This window comes from Zonotrichia albicollis, chromosome Z, assembly GCF_047830755.1.
Source record: "Zonotrichia albicollis isolate bZonAlb1 chromosome Z, bZonAlb1.hap1, whole genome shotgun sequence".
In the NCBI taxonomy this organism is placed as follows: domain Eukaryota; kingdom Metazoa; phylum Chordata; class Aves; order Passeriformes; family Passerellidae; genus Zonotrichia; species Zonotrichia albicollis.
In genome coordinates this window covers 59,393,614-59,407,488 of record NC_133860.1, presented here as the reverse complement: position 1 = coordinate 59,407,488, position 13,875 = coordinate 59,393,614, and the positions used below count along the sequence as shown (strand labels likewise).

The window sequence follows — 13,875 nt, the reverse complement described above, 5'->3', positions numbered from 1 at the left end:
GAAGGCTCAATGCTTTTTTTTTCAATGACATAGAAAAGCCATGCAATCACTCCAGTTACTTTGAAGTAGTACTCAGAAACAGAATTAAGAGCATCTCAACCAAACCCCTCTAAATGTAAAACAGACAGAGGGGCTCTCACTGTGCTCTAAAAACATATGACTGTTGCTACTGTCCCAAGAGATAAATAAAAAATATGTCACCATGAGTCTTACATTCTGCAAAAAAAGCTGGCAAATAAACCAAGATGCAGCCACATAGCCCTTTTAAAATTACCAGTGTAAGGAAGTATAAGGATCTCTTGAGTGAAATGACATGACATCTACAGGCGGTCAAAGGATCAGACCCAGCCCGAGTGGGTTTAGGAGGGGCAGGTCCTACCTGACTGACCAGCCTGGTCTCCTTTTCTGACCAGGTGACCTGCCTGCTGGATGCAGGAAAGGCTGTGGATGTTGTACCTGGACTTCAGCAAGGCCTTTGCCACTGTGTCCCACAGCACACTCCTGGGAAAGCTGGCAGCCCAGGGCTTGGACAGGAGCACTCCTTGCTGGGTTAGGAACTGGCTGGATGGCCGGGCCCAGAGAGTGCTGGTGAATGGTGCTGCATCTAGCTGGGGCCAGTCACCAGGGGTGTCCCTCAGGGGTCTGTGCTGGGGCCAGTTCTGTTCAATATTTTTACTGACGGACATGGATGAGGGTGTGAATCTTTCATTAACAAACTTAGGAAGATACCAAGTTAGGGGGGAGTGTTAATCAATACAATAGGAGGGCTCTGCAGAGGGGTATGGACAGGCTGGATTGATGGGCCAAATCCAGCAATATGAGGCTCAACAAGACCAAGTTCTGGGCGTTGGACCAGGTCCAAGTGTTGTGGCCACACTTTGGACACAATAACCCCTTGTGTGCTACAGGCTAGGATCAGAGTGGCTGGGCAGTGGCCAGGCAGAAAGGGACCTGGGAGTGCTGGTGACAGCAGCTGGACGTGAGCCAGCTGTGTCCAGGTGGCCAAGAAGGCCGATGGCTCCTGGCCTGTATCAGCAGCAGTGTGGCCAGCAGGAGCAGGGCAGTGACGGTATCTGGTACTCGGCACTGGTGAGGCCTCACCTTGGGTTTGTGTCTGGTTCTGGGCCCCTCAGTTTGGGAAGGTGATGGAGAGTGAGGTTGAGATGCCTAGAATATGTCCAAAGAAGGGCAACAAGGCTGGTGAAGGGTCTGTAGCACAAGTCCTGTGGCTGAGGGTGCTGGGGCTGTTTAGCGAGGAAGAAAAGGAGGCTCAGAGGAGACCTCATCACTCAGAACCACCTGGAGGAAGGTGTAGCCAGGTGGGAGGCCAGTCTCTTCTCCCAGGTCAAGAGGATACAGGCTCAGCTGTCCCAGAGGTTTAGGCTGGACATTAGGTGGAATTTCTTCACAGAGAGGATAATTAAACATAGGAGTAGGCTGCTCAGGGAAGTGGTGGAGTCGCTGTCCCTGGATGTGTTTAAGGGAAGACTGGATGTGGCACTGGCTGCCATGGTCTGGTTGACAAGGATTTGATCATTGACAAGGATTTTACAAGGTTGGATCATAGGTCAGATTTGATGATCTCAGAGGTCTTTTCCTGATTGATTCTGAGGTCCTGTGATTACTGAAAAATGGGAAGTACTAACTGGACATGTCCATCATGTTAACTGGTCCTCTCCAACATGTCACTCTTCTGCCCAGGCTTATGATCTGCCTGGAGCATTCCTGTGCTTGTTAGACGGGTTTGAACAATTAATTTGTACATCCTACCTTTTAGATCTTGAATCACAGATAATGGCACTAAACCCCTTTGCTCTGGAGGCACAGTGTAAGAGACATAAGCATTTAAACAAAACTTACTGCCAAATAACATGAAAGGATGTAGAGCAAAATGAAGGATGGGGGTTCCTTCTAGCCCCATTCCTGCAGGACAGGCAGTCCTGGATCTGGTCAGGTACTGACTTCTGCCATTATATGGTTATGGAATCATCCCATTTCCATTCTCAGATAGTACTGGTCAGGAAGCATGGACCAAAGAATTTGATACCTGGAGAAGTGCCATCAGTGAACATGACATGATGATGCAAAACTGGAGGAAAACATGGGTAAGACTTTTACAGACTGCCTCTTGCTCTTCTGCAACTGCATGTACTGATATAACAAAATGATCAGTGTTCCAGTACACATCATCATTCCTGACCCACTCAGCAGTGAAGTCTGTGTATGACATTTATTGCAGTTGTGTCACCTTATTCCTTCAGCCCACTAACCAAGTGCTCATCCGTCAGTAGCTCTGTTCCTGCCCAACACAGTAACTCTGCGTATAGTGAATGGAGTCGATAAATTTCATCACATCTGTAGACTAACTGGATTGCAGAGACTACTGGACTTTATAAATGGTACTGTCCATAAAAGCTGACCTTTTTTATTTTTAAAAGAAGTCCATACCCATCTCTTAATATTTTTTTTCCAACAGCTAGGAGATCACTTTTGAAAACCTTAGATATTATGTGCTTGCTGTCTGTGGAACAGTTAGTATAGGCATCCTTAAGCCCCATTTTCATTTTTAGAGTGGTATTAACACATCATTCTAAAATTTTTCTTCAGGAGACCTGCAACAAGAGAAACAGCCTCTAATGGACAAAGGAATTAACAGGCTAGAAGGAGAAACATATGCAAGTTAAGAGTACCTGTTATTCTTATTATTATAGCATTTGGAGATGTCTTTTCAAGTGTTAGTGCTGACATTAAAACCGATATTCAGGAGAATCACCTCAAGCATGAAGTAGAAGGGGATATTCTTACTGCACCAAAGCTAAGTTACATGGTACAAGAGAAGCCACCCATCCCATCTCTGGTTTTCTTTTGTCAGCCATTTTAGCTTAATAAAGAACAAAAGTAGTCTCAGCAAGATTTGTGCTGTTCAAAGAATGTGATACGATGTTTTCTGTTTTGAGTTCATTAAGCCAACCAGATAATTTTGGGCTGGAGGATCTTGGCATAAGATTTAGAAATTAGGACGTGGATCACATTTATTTAAAGGCATTTCAACTTGTACACTTATTTTTCTTTTACTATGTTTACCCTTATGGTGCCAGGGTTTTGAAGAGCATTCCTTTCTAGTGTCAGCAAGCTCATTTGTTCAAAGATATTTCCTCTGGTAATTGTGCTGGGTTTTATTAATTTTCTTCACAGTGGTTGGTGTGAGACTTGATGTTCTGGATTTGTGCTGAACACAGGGTTGGTAATGGAGAGATGTTTTTGCTGTTGCTGAGCAGGGCTCACACAGAGCCAAGGCCTTTTCTGCTTTCAGCACTGCCACAATGGCAAAGAAGTTGGGGGTGCATGGGAGGTTGGGAGGAGACACAGCCAGGACAGGTGACCCAAAGTGACCAAGGGGATATTCCAGACCATGTGGCATCATGCTCAGTACATAAAGGCAGGGGGGCACTTTGGAATGATGTAATTTGAATTCCCAAGTAACCATTATGTGTGATGGGCCCTGCACTCCTGGAATGGATGAACACCTGCCGGCCCATGGGAAGCACTAAATGAATTGTTTTGCTTTGCCTGTGTGCATGGTTTTTGCTTTTTCTATTCAACTGTCATCATGTCAACCCATGGTTTTCTGGCTTTTACCCTTCTGCTTTTCTCCCAGTGTGAGAGGCTGGGTGGTGCTGGCTGGGCTTAAACCATAGTAATAAAGTTTCTATACCAAATAAAGAAGTTCTGACTAATGCTTAAAATGCAGATAGATTACAAAGAATGCAAGAAGACTCTTTAGTTTTTGCAAATTCTTCTTCTATATTTGAGATAATGTAGCTTAAAAATTCTATGCTGAATGAATTCAAAGACCATTCCTTATGATGATCAAGTGTGATGATCAGACTGAAAATGTGAGGACCTACACACTATCCACAGTAGAAGTGTTCTACTGCATTACTGCTCACAGTTTTGTCCTTCTGCACGTAGGAAACAAAAGTCCAATGTATATATTAAATTTTCTCTATTATCTGCTCAGTCAACAATCTGGAAGCAAGTAAGGTGCTCCCTTATAATCAGTAAGCTCAGGCAGAGAGCTGCTTCGAGTGGTATCAGAAAGCTTCATACACATCCCTAAGTTCTCTCCTAACTGGTAAGATTTAAATCAGTGTTTCTGGCATTAAAGAAAGCAGTCTCTTCATGCTAAGACTTGAATGATCCTTTTTTTTTTCTTCAGTATCAGACCATCTTGTCACATATGTAGGGTGAAAACTCATTTTTTCCCTACTTTTCTTAACCATTTTCCCTGTTTTTCACATAGGCATTTAATTAATGCTGATGAAGACTTCCAGTACCACCAGAGTTAATTTTTTTCTCATTTGTTCTCATAAGTTTTTTGCTCTCAGGACAACTATAAATAGACTTTTCTTGAATTGTTTCTCCTCCATTTGTTGAACCGATTTGGAGCATACTTGCCATAGTTCTCTGCTCCACAGTTTAGTTCTCTGGAGTGAGCGGGAATACAAAGTAAGACAGGGGTCAGGGTTATGGGTGATGTAGCTACGCTTTGCTTTGTTTCTGCAGGAAATTACTGCAAGTAGTAAAAAGCTGCGAAATTTTTTGTTTAGTTCAATTTTATGGGGAGGATAAAAAAGAAAAAAAAAAAAGAAAAATCTGTGTACCAGCATTAGTAACCATGGCTGTGACACCTTATAGTAAATTTTTTTATACACTATAAGAACTAGAAATAAGTCCCTAAGATTGTGAACATGTAATGTTTCTGAAGTTTTATGCTCTCCTAGAGTAAGACAAAATAGAAAGTATGGTCAAAACCCAAACTTCTTTACCAACTGATCCTCATTCCATGCAATGACTGGGTTTATCAGTTCCAGAATTTTAAATGTGTATCCAAGCGGCACAGGTACAAATGAATAAATCACAACTTACCTTTGCATCAAGGGTATATGCTGGCCAAAAGCATGTTTTGTCACTGGGGCCTTTAACCCCCAATTTCCATGTAAGATTAGGAGGAACTAATACAAAAAAGATCATCATCATAACTAGTGCATTTCAAGATAAGGCCAGCTCCCCTTGTCAACATTCTTTCCTAAAAGTTTCAGGTAGAACATTTCAGGTATCACTAAATTCCCGTAAGACGAGCTTACTTAAGTCACACTCATTCTTTATAGAATCAATATATTGTAACAGATTTTATACAATTTACAGTCTACAAAACTCTGTGCATTTCAAAATTATTTGAAGTTTTTTATATCACTTCTATCATCACAAGGCAGCTACTTTCCAAAGTATTGCACTACAAATGTTCAGTATGGTGAAGCGCTTGCAGAAACAGCTCGGAGATGCTGAGCAGCATATGGCACCTGTATCACCTTTCAGAAAAGCTGACACAAGTTATATGTGCATCCCTTCAATTACCTTCTTTAGGCCTGTCCTCAAAAACCAGTGTGTATATAGGCCATTCCCACTAAGGTGCTCCACCACTACTATAAGCACATTTTGTTTTTAAAATTTTATTTTCTCTAGGATACAAACTTCATTTCTTATAAGATATAATTTTTTTTCTATTTAGATACAAACTGGGATTGCTCAAAAACTCATAGATGTATATACCAATACAACCCCAAACTGAAGGAATGAGGAGTCTTAGCAAGGAGAAAGTACAGATAAGCAGGCTAGCACATTTGCTGCCCTGCAATATCCTTTAACTTCAAAGCAGGATGTATGATAAAGTACTCTCACTAGCAAGAGAAACATCAAATTTATAAAAAGTCTAAACAGAGCACATTCACTTAAGAAATTTCAGACCCTTGTAGTCTGTGCTATCTCCTTCAACACCTGATGTATGATCCCCAAAGAACAACACAGAAGAGCCAACAAGGAACTCTGTCATCATGTCCTTTCTTAATTAGTTTACATCAAGCTACCTGCCTCAAATTAATTTGTTGCTGACTAGAATAAAGTGACATTGATAGCAGCCTGCCCTTCTGAGCAGACTTATTTAGACAAAAAACTAAGAACAAACCCACAATCAAACAACAGTTGAAGTTTTTTATGCAGAGTTAAAAATTAAGGGCAACTCCCCTGGCTCAAGGACTCTCTTCCAGAAGAAACTTACTTTTCTATCAGATTCTTTTGGTATATTCTACCCCAAGAAATCAATGCTAGTCCATATAATCATTAAAGTATGCTAAGCCAGTTCAAGTGGTTTGGGCTTACAACAATTTGGTGTTGTCATCTGCTATAATAATCAGAGAAAGACACAAAACATAAAAACATTAACCAGTGCCTCATGTGCTCCAGTGTACATTTTGCTTTAAGGGATTCAGAAGAGTCTGCTTAGCTAACTTCATATATTTCTTTAGATTGTTATTTTTGCTACCTTCTTCCTAGGGATCTAACAGAAAAAAATAAAAGCCCAATAGAGCTGGATCTGGATTTACTGATGGTCTTCCAAATTCAGTATCCCCATGTCAGCAGCTGCACTCTTTTCCAATTCTAGTGCGTATGGGTTATATTCTTCTTCAAGTTTTTTCTTCCAGACTTTAACTAGGGAATATTGGGAAAAAAATAAAGAAAAACAACAACCAACATGTTACCATATAATACTTGAGGAAAAACTTAAAATGAAAAGTCAACCCTGATTTTTTACTTCCCCTTCAAAATAAGTGCTGAGATCAGCTGACATTTACCTTATACAATGTCAGATAACACACAAAAGAATAACTTAAGAGTGATGGGGTCCACTGATCTCCTTGTGTCCAGCATTCTACTCAAGTAAGGCTAACCCTGAAGGTGGTTCCAACTTTAAAAAAAACAGTAAGTTTTAAAAACTTTCTATCTGCAATACATTGCATTGTCTGTTGACTTAAGAGCAGAGCTGGAGGAAAATGTTTCTACAAAGGAGTGCTTGTGGACAGGAAGATGCATCACAAATAGGCTTCAATACAAAAGTTAGTCTACCATAGTCATAGAGCATGGACATCCATAATTAATCTTAAAAGGATTTTTTAAACAAATAGAAATGTAAGTAGGAGCTCTGCTAAGCCTCCTTGAGCAAAGCAATGTGTACTGCCTGCCATTTGTGGATTTCAGGGAGGAACTTTCTTTAATACTCAGTATTAAATTTAATACTCAGTAAAAACTTCAGATTTACAAAAAATCCAAGAATTCACCCCCACCTTCCCTCCTTACTAATGACTACAGTAGATGTCATTTGCTTCAGTGAAAATCACAGAACTGATGAACACTATGAATGAAAATGGAACTAAATGCAAGTCAGTAAACACTTACTGTAATTTGGTACATCCTCATCTGAGTCCTTGGAAGATGTTTTACTAGTTTCTAACGCGCCATTTTTTTCAGATTCAGGAGTTAAGATGCTAGGCTGGGTTTCTCTTAGTCCTGCTTTAGCTTCTTCCTCTAAAGCTGCTATCATATCTTTGTAGGCCTTCCTAGCTTCTGTTGTCAGCTGTACCATTCGGTGAAAATGGTCCTATGGCAATATAAAATACAAGAACTTAAATAATGCAGTAAGTTTTAACATCTCCTTGGAAGTCTAATGAGTATTCCTCTTTCAGAATGTGTAGGTTCATGTATAAAAGTTGAGCAGCTTACTACGTATGAAGACATGAAAGACACAGCATTTATCAGGATTTATAAAAACAACAGTTCTCTTGAAAAAAATCATCAAGGGCGATAAAGAGGAAGAGGATGTCAGGAAAAGACAGCAAGAGTACTTTTTTATTTTTTAACAGTGCTGACTGCCTGTACTTCTAAAATCAGTTTTTTCATATAAGCTATATATATGACCTGTGATGAAGAATCTAAGTCTGCAAAAGCAAAACAAACAAAAAACCCCTTAAAAATCACAGTATTTTCATCTCCTCTTCTAAGTAAAAAGTGAAGCCTTTTGAACAAACAGATGAAGTGACTTATGTCAGCTTACCTGAGCCCCATCATAACTGAAAATTCCCACCACGCTCACAGGCACTGCTTTGTTCACACAGCGGCCCAGGGCCTTGCGATTTAGGGCAAAAACAAAGGGGATGTTCTGCTCACAGGCACAGTCAATAATGTTGTGTAGGGTCTCGTCCAGCCCACCTGCACCAGACAACACAATCAGGCTGACTGGAGCTAAAGAACCATACTGTTAACACATGGCAAAAAACATCCCAAGATTATGGGTGCATTCTGAAACTACACCTTATAGGAAAAAACAGAGATCACAACAGTAAAGTTGAATATCCATTTTTAAAGGACAACTTGACATTTTTTTCTTAATTCCTAGTTAGCATTAATTTTAGACTGCTTCTATTCCACATTTTACTATATATGTAGTACACTCTAATCTAGTATCAAAAAAGACGCAGCTGCTAAAGAATTCTTTAAATGACATCAATTACAAAAATTACAATAACTTAATGCCAATAATGGTAACTTTTAGGAAACTATCACTAGTGATTTACTGTCAGTCCACGTTCTAAAAGAGATTGATACAGTGGACTCCTTTGATGGCACAGCTGGCACCAACAGCCTTTGGACTGTCTCAGCTGTGCAGTGCAATTTTTTGTGTAGCAGCACAGCAAATCAGTAACTATGGACCCTAATCTCAGGTAACTTCTCCCACCCCAGATAGTCTTGACTCAGCTCACAGTTCAGCTGCACAGCAGTAAACAATCTGAGTAAGGAGGGCAACTTTATATGGCTGGCTTTCAAAGGATATTCAAATAAATTCCTCCAATAATAACAATATTGCTGTCAATATACTGAACCTTATTTTTTGCATTTCTTTTATTAAACAGATTTTTTTGGTTAAGAACTTACTTACCCTTTGACTGAATCTTTTCACAGTTAGGAGAGATGATTACACACTTCAGTTTTTTCAGCTTCAGATGTTTCAGGACTTCTCTAAGACCCATAACAAGCCTGCGTTTTATCTTGGCCTTCACTGGGTCTTTCTGATACAAGCGATCTTGGAAACGAACCAGTTCTTTCAAGAGGTCTGTCACACAACTGTCAACTTCTTTACTAAGTACCTGGCTGCAGTAACTGGAAGAAAGGAGCAACAAAACGGTTACATTCACTAGAATTACTAATATGTAACACTTAAATCTGTAATACATTAAATATAAATTTAAAATTCTATTCTGTGTCTCTGTATTTTTTTCTGTTTCTGCTCCAAACACTTGATATATACACAAAACCAAAAATTTACTTCTTCTTGGTGTCTGAAAACTTGAGAGGAAGAAGTTTCGTTCCTTGTGTTACCTGGCTTCCTAATGAAACTGTATTAAAAATACATGTATACATGTACAATAAACCTATCCATCTGTATCTATATATAGATATATATTATTCCAAGAAATAGGTATGCACATATATTTTTCTAGTGAAACATTTTTCTGAGGGTAGTTATTTTGACATACATAAATTAAAGTACAGCAACCAAAGCACAAAATTCTGGCTTATTTCTGTAAGTTCAAGGCTATGTGTACCAACCATGGAAACTGGATCACATTCCTGCTCCCTACATTCATGTCTGTCATCCTTTTTCACTTATCTGACTATGGCTTTGCGGTGTTCATAAGGAAAGGACACAAAACAATGTAATTCACTCTCCTAATACACTCTGGGGAAGATCAGGATTAAAAATTATTTCACCCCACCCCACTTTTACACACAGAATTTTCCAGTGAAGAAGGGAAAAAGAAAAACTAAAGATCAGCTGCATTGTCAACAGAAAGATTTGCCAGGGGCAAATTTGCTAAGATAAAGAGACAAGATCACAACATCTATCCTGTATCTTCGAGATACAATTATTTCTGAATTTTATTTAGGTTTCAAGAATTTTTACTTACTGTTTCCTATTTGTTTCCCTAAGTCTTGAAGACAGATCTACTGAAACACTAAAAAAACTGATCTAAAGATCAGGTTTGCTGAATGCTCTCCATCCTGTAAACTGAGTTGTCCTTCACATATTCAACCCAAACTGTGCTCTCAGTAAAACACTGTTACATTAGCACAAATTAAGCTAATTGTCATTTGTTATTTCAATTAGAAGTTAAATTAAGAATTAACACAGCAGGAATGTTTGTATCACTATTAACCATTACTATGACATGAAATGCAAGAAAACTGCCAGTGGTGGATTTGCTTTATGGGAGGGGAACTAAAAATTAAGACATTGCTTTCCTCAAGAAACTGTTTCAAGCTCTCATGACTGGATCTCTGACCTCTTCACATTTTGTAATCACTACTTCTTTTTTATAAAGAAATGTGTATACACATCACCTTAAATATTTAGCTGAAACTGCACACAATACCTCATTAATATTACCTTTATTTCTTTGCCCAGCCTCGACATAAAACGTCATCTAGTTTCTTTACATTTTTGCCATCTGGTATGGCAGTAGAAAACCAAACTACAACTAAAAATACTATTTAAGAAATAAAGTAGCACACTTTATTTGAGCTGTTACCCCATTATTTAATATAAAGTACTTATATTTTAACAGCAGCTTGTTTTCTTTCCTTAGCTTCTAGTGAACTTGGGGTTTTTTTCCTTCAAGGAATAAACATTTTCAAATGAGAATCACAAAACACACTAAGTTTGTAATTTCTTTATGTGTCAGCTTACAGAAGGACTGAAAGAAAAAAATTTAGAGCCTTCAGTCTAAACTCCAGTTAGTTTTGCAGAGAATGCAACTGGATTACCTTGTTTGAAAAATGCCATATTGGTGGTACTGTGCAAAATGAGTCACTAATAAACACAATCAATACTTACTCTCTAAAATTCCTGCTGTGGATTTTTGGAAGAGTGGCAGTTAGCTGCTTTGTAGTCACAGAACCTTCTTTAGATTCCTTGATCCCCGTGTGCTCTGGAAACCCTTCAGCAACTTGAGTTTCTGGAAGAGCTATCATGTAAATCAAGATATTTTCATTGAAAAGACAGCCCAAAAAGCCTTGTAAAGAAATTAATCTGTCAAGCATGTATGGAAGTCACTACTTTATTACTAGAACAGTCTGTGGTGGTAGGGAAACAGGTATAACTTTTTTTTTTAATCTCATAGGGTTTTTTCTCATTTTCTTGTTTCTCATTAATTGCCAGAGGTAGGTGGGAACTTTCCTTACAACAAGATACCATAAAACCACCAGGCAGAGAAGTGTGGAACAGTAATCAGATCCCTATTACTGACTTCCAGCTTTAGCCCACGTTACAGTCAAGATAAGCCTGAGGTGAATCCCAGAAAACTCTGAGGCTGCATTTGGCAGTTTGTAGTACTTGTTTTCTGAAGTACTAAATGTGCTCAAATTTCCTGCTACATACTGTATTACAGGTTCCCTCGAAAGATACCTGCTTGATTATCCTGTAGAAGTGTTGCGTTTTCAGTAACATTTCCTTCTGTCTGACAAATGTTATCTTCATCTTTTGGTGCTGCTTTCTGTTCTAACAGGTGCTGCAGTTTTCTTTGTTCTCTTTCTTTCAGAATAATCTAAAAATATGTATAAAAACCAAACTAATTTGATGTCATGCAGATAACAAGCATTATTCTTACCACATATTTACACGAAAACCATTTATAAAGAGATTCAGTGTCGGATCTCAAGATTTCAGTCCTGAGATGCTGAGCCTCCGAGACCAGCTTGGGGGTCTCGGGACTCCTGGAATGTTGCCAGAAGTGTCTGGTGGCTGGACTTTGGTCCTGCACAGGAGACGACAAGGATGAGGGCTTCACCGGCTGAATGGTGAAGGGATTAGTTAATTAGAGGGTGAGACACAAGGTTTAAGATTTATGTACAGGGGGGTTTAGAGGAGTAAGATGGAGGAATTGGGGTGTGTCCTGCCCTCCTTCTTCTTCCTCCTCTCCTCCATCTTCTTTGGCCACGGTGGCATTTTTGGATTGGTTATTACTAAGAGTACACCGAGTTATAAGAATAGATGGTATTGGGGAAAAATGATAAATATTGTATACGTAACAAAGGGTATAAAGATACGTGGCTGCCCGGGAGGGCAGAGACAGTGTGCCCATGGCTGACTGCTGAGCAGATCTCTGGTGGCTGAAAGAACATCTTTTAGATAAACAATTAATAAACATAAAACCAGAAAGAAGAACTGAAGCCTCTTCTCGTCCTTCGATACGCGGGCTGCCCCAAGGCCACCCCGGGCCTTTTCAGGCCCCTCAAACAGCCGAGATAAACCGGACATTTGGCTTCCACTGGGTGAGCTCGAACCACCACACAACCTTTCGGGGGGAGATAAACCGGACATTTGGCTTCCACTGGGTGAGCTCGAACCACCACACAACCTTTCGGGGGGAGATAAACCGGACATTTGGCTTCCACTGGGTGAGCTCGAACCACCACACAACCTTTCGGGGGGAGATTAACCGGACAGTTCAGCACTAGCATCTGAAGTTTACAACCCTTACTTTCTATTTGCACATAAAAAGAAGGAAAGACAATTCTTGAATTTACATAGGAAAGGACCTTTACCTTGATTACCAGTATGTGGGTGGAGAAAATATTTACCAGGGATAAACTACAAGGACAGAACTAAAGTTAAAAAAGTCCTCTGTAAAGAAGATGTGACAGGAAGCAAAATGAATGGGCAAAGAGGGAAGACACAACAGACATCACCAGCTGGGCCCAACACCTGTTGCTGCGGAATCAGCTGGAGTTCTGGCTAGGAAGAGCATAGAAACATTAAATATGATCTCTGTTTGATCCATTTTCCTCAGTCCTGCAAATAAGGTTATCTTTACCAATCCAAGTGTGGACACTTTTGCAGTGGCACTTTATCAATTGATTCAATGGAGAAAGTGTATTTTTTGGGAATTTGTATACACCATTTAGCAAGATTACCCTCTTCTACCCAACCCTCTTTGAAATCAAGCAAAAATTAAACTGAATTCAGGCAAGTGGACACTGAGATGCAGATCTCCTTATGAGAGGGCTTAACAGACTCCCAGAGTAATATATTATCCTATAATTTTACTATTTAAGGTAAAAAAAAAAAAAGAGGACCTTTTTAAGGGGTGTTGGTCTCTTTGCTTTAGGTACTTCTCTCTGTTTCCCTTTCTTTACCAAAGGAGCACTGGAATCCAAGGGATTATGAGGCATCTTTCCTTGGTTTAAACGGTGACTTCTCGTGGCGGTGGCAGGGTCTTTAGATAGCAATGGTACGGCACCACCAACTGAGAATAAAAAAGAAATTTGCATCAGACAACTAAAAGAAATACCTGAACTAGAATCCAATTTCAAGTTTAGGGCTGGTATGCACATATTAAAATCGTGTTGTGTTGCTATTAAGAATATTTACAGGCAATCCTGTATCATTGAACAATGTTATTTTTAAAAGATACTCCTTACAAAAGACTGCCGTGTCCCCTACTTCTGTTATACCTCTGGAATCACAGCCTCAAAAGCAGAATTTGACCAAACACTGCAGTCCAAGCCACCGTCAACACCATGCCATGCCAGCCTGGTAAACCTTCAGGAATTCCTGTGTTTCATGGTGGTGGCACTTCCTCCACCACAGATTCCCGTACTGAGTTAAGATAAATACTGAGCTGCAGTATTACAGATTTTAGATTTACTTGCTGTAAAGAAACATAAGCATTTACGCCTACCTTTCGTTACACCTTAAGGAAGCTAGATGAAATTCACTTGCAAATGGGTCATGAGTAATGCAAAGCTACAGCTAAGTCTCTTTTGCCTAACCTGCAAAGCTCGCTGATGTTACTTGCATTTTTTCAGAGGGTTTAGAGCATAGGAGCTTTAAATGACTGGACAAATTACTAAACCCGGATCTTCCACACCATGACCTCACACCAAATAAACTACTCTTCCTCCCTATCAGTACGAACTGCTGCA

General features: G+C 39.7%; 2 protein-coding genes across 18 annotated transcripts in view; one reads left to right on the top strand and one right to left on the bottom strand.

The window, feature by feature from the left end:
- SEMA4D (semaphorin 4D) overlaps window positions 1-7,476 on the top strand; it is a 103,859-nt gene extending 96,383 nt beyond the window's left edge. For all 11 annotated transcript variants that reach the window (XM_074533178.1, XM_074533172.1, XM_074533175.1 and 8 more), the window contains 2 exons: window positions 2,008-2,105; window positions 2,608-7,476. In XM_074533178.1, coding sequence (XP_074389279.1) covers window positions 2,008-2,105; window positions 2,608-2,637 — 128 coding nt within the window. In that variant the 3' untranslated portion in view covers window positions 2,638-7,476. The remainder of the gene's footprint in view (window positions 1-2,007; window positions 2,106-2,607) is intronic.
- SECISBP2 (SECIS binding protein 2) overlaps window positions 6,038-13,875 on the bottom strand; it is a 26,835-nt gene continuing 18,997 nt past the window's right edge. For all 7 annotated transcript variants that reach the window (XM_074533165.1, XM_074533166.1, XM_074533167.1 and 4 more), the window contains 7 exons: window positions 13,027-13,196; window positions 11,357-11,495; window positions 10,787-10,916; window positions 8,831-9,051; window positions 7,949-8,103; window positions 7,294-7,495; window positions 6,038-6,549 (listed from right to left, as the gene is read on the bottom strand). In XM_074533165.1, coding sequence (XP_074389266.1) covers window positions 6,440-6,549; window positions 7,294-7,495; window positions 7,949-8,103; window positions 8,831-9,051; window positions 10,787-10,916; window positions 11,357-11,495; window positions 13,027-13,196 — 1,127 coding nt within the window. In that variant the 3' untranslated portion in view covers window positions 6,038-6,439. The remainder of the gene's footprint in view (window positions 6,550-7,293; window positions 7,496-7,948; window positions 8,104-8,830; window positions 9,052-10,786; window positions 10,917-11,356; window positions 11,496-13,026; window positions 13,197-13,875) is intronic.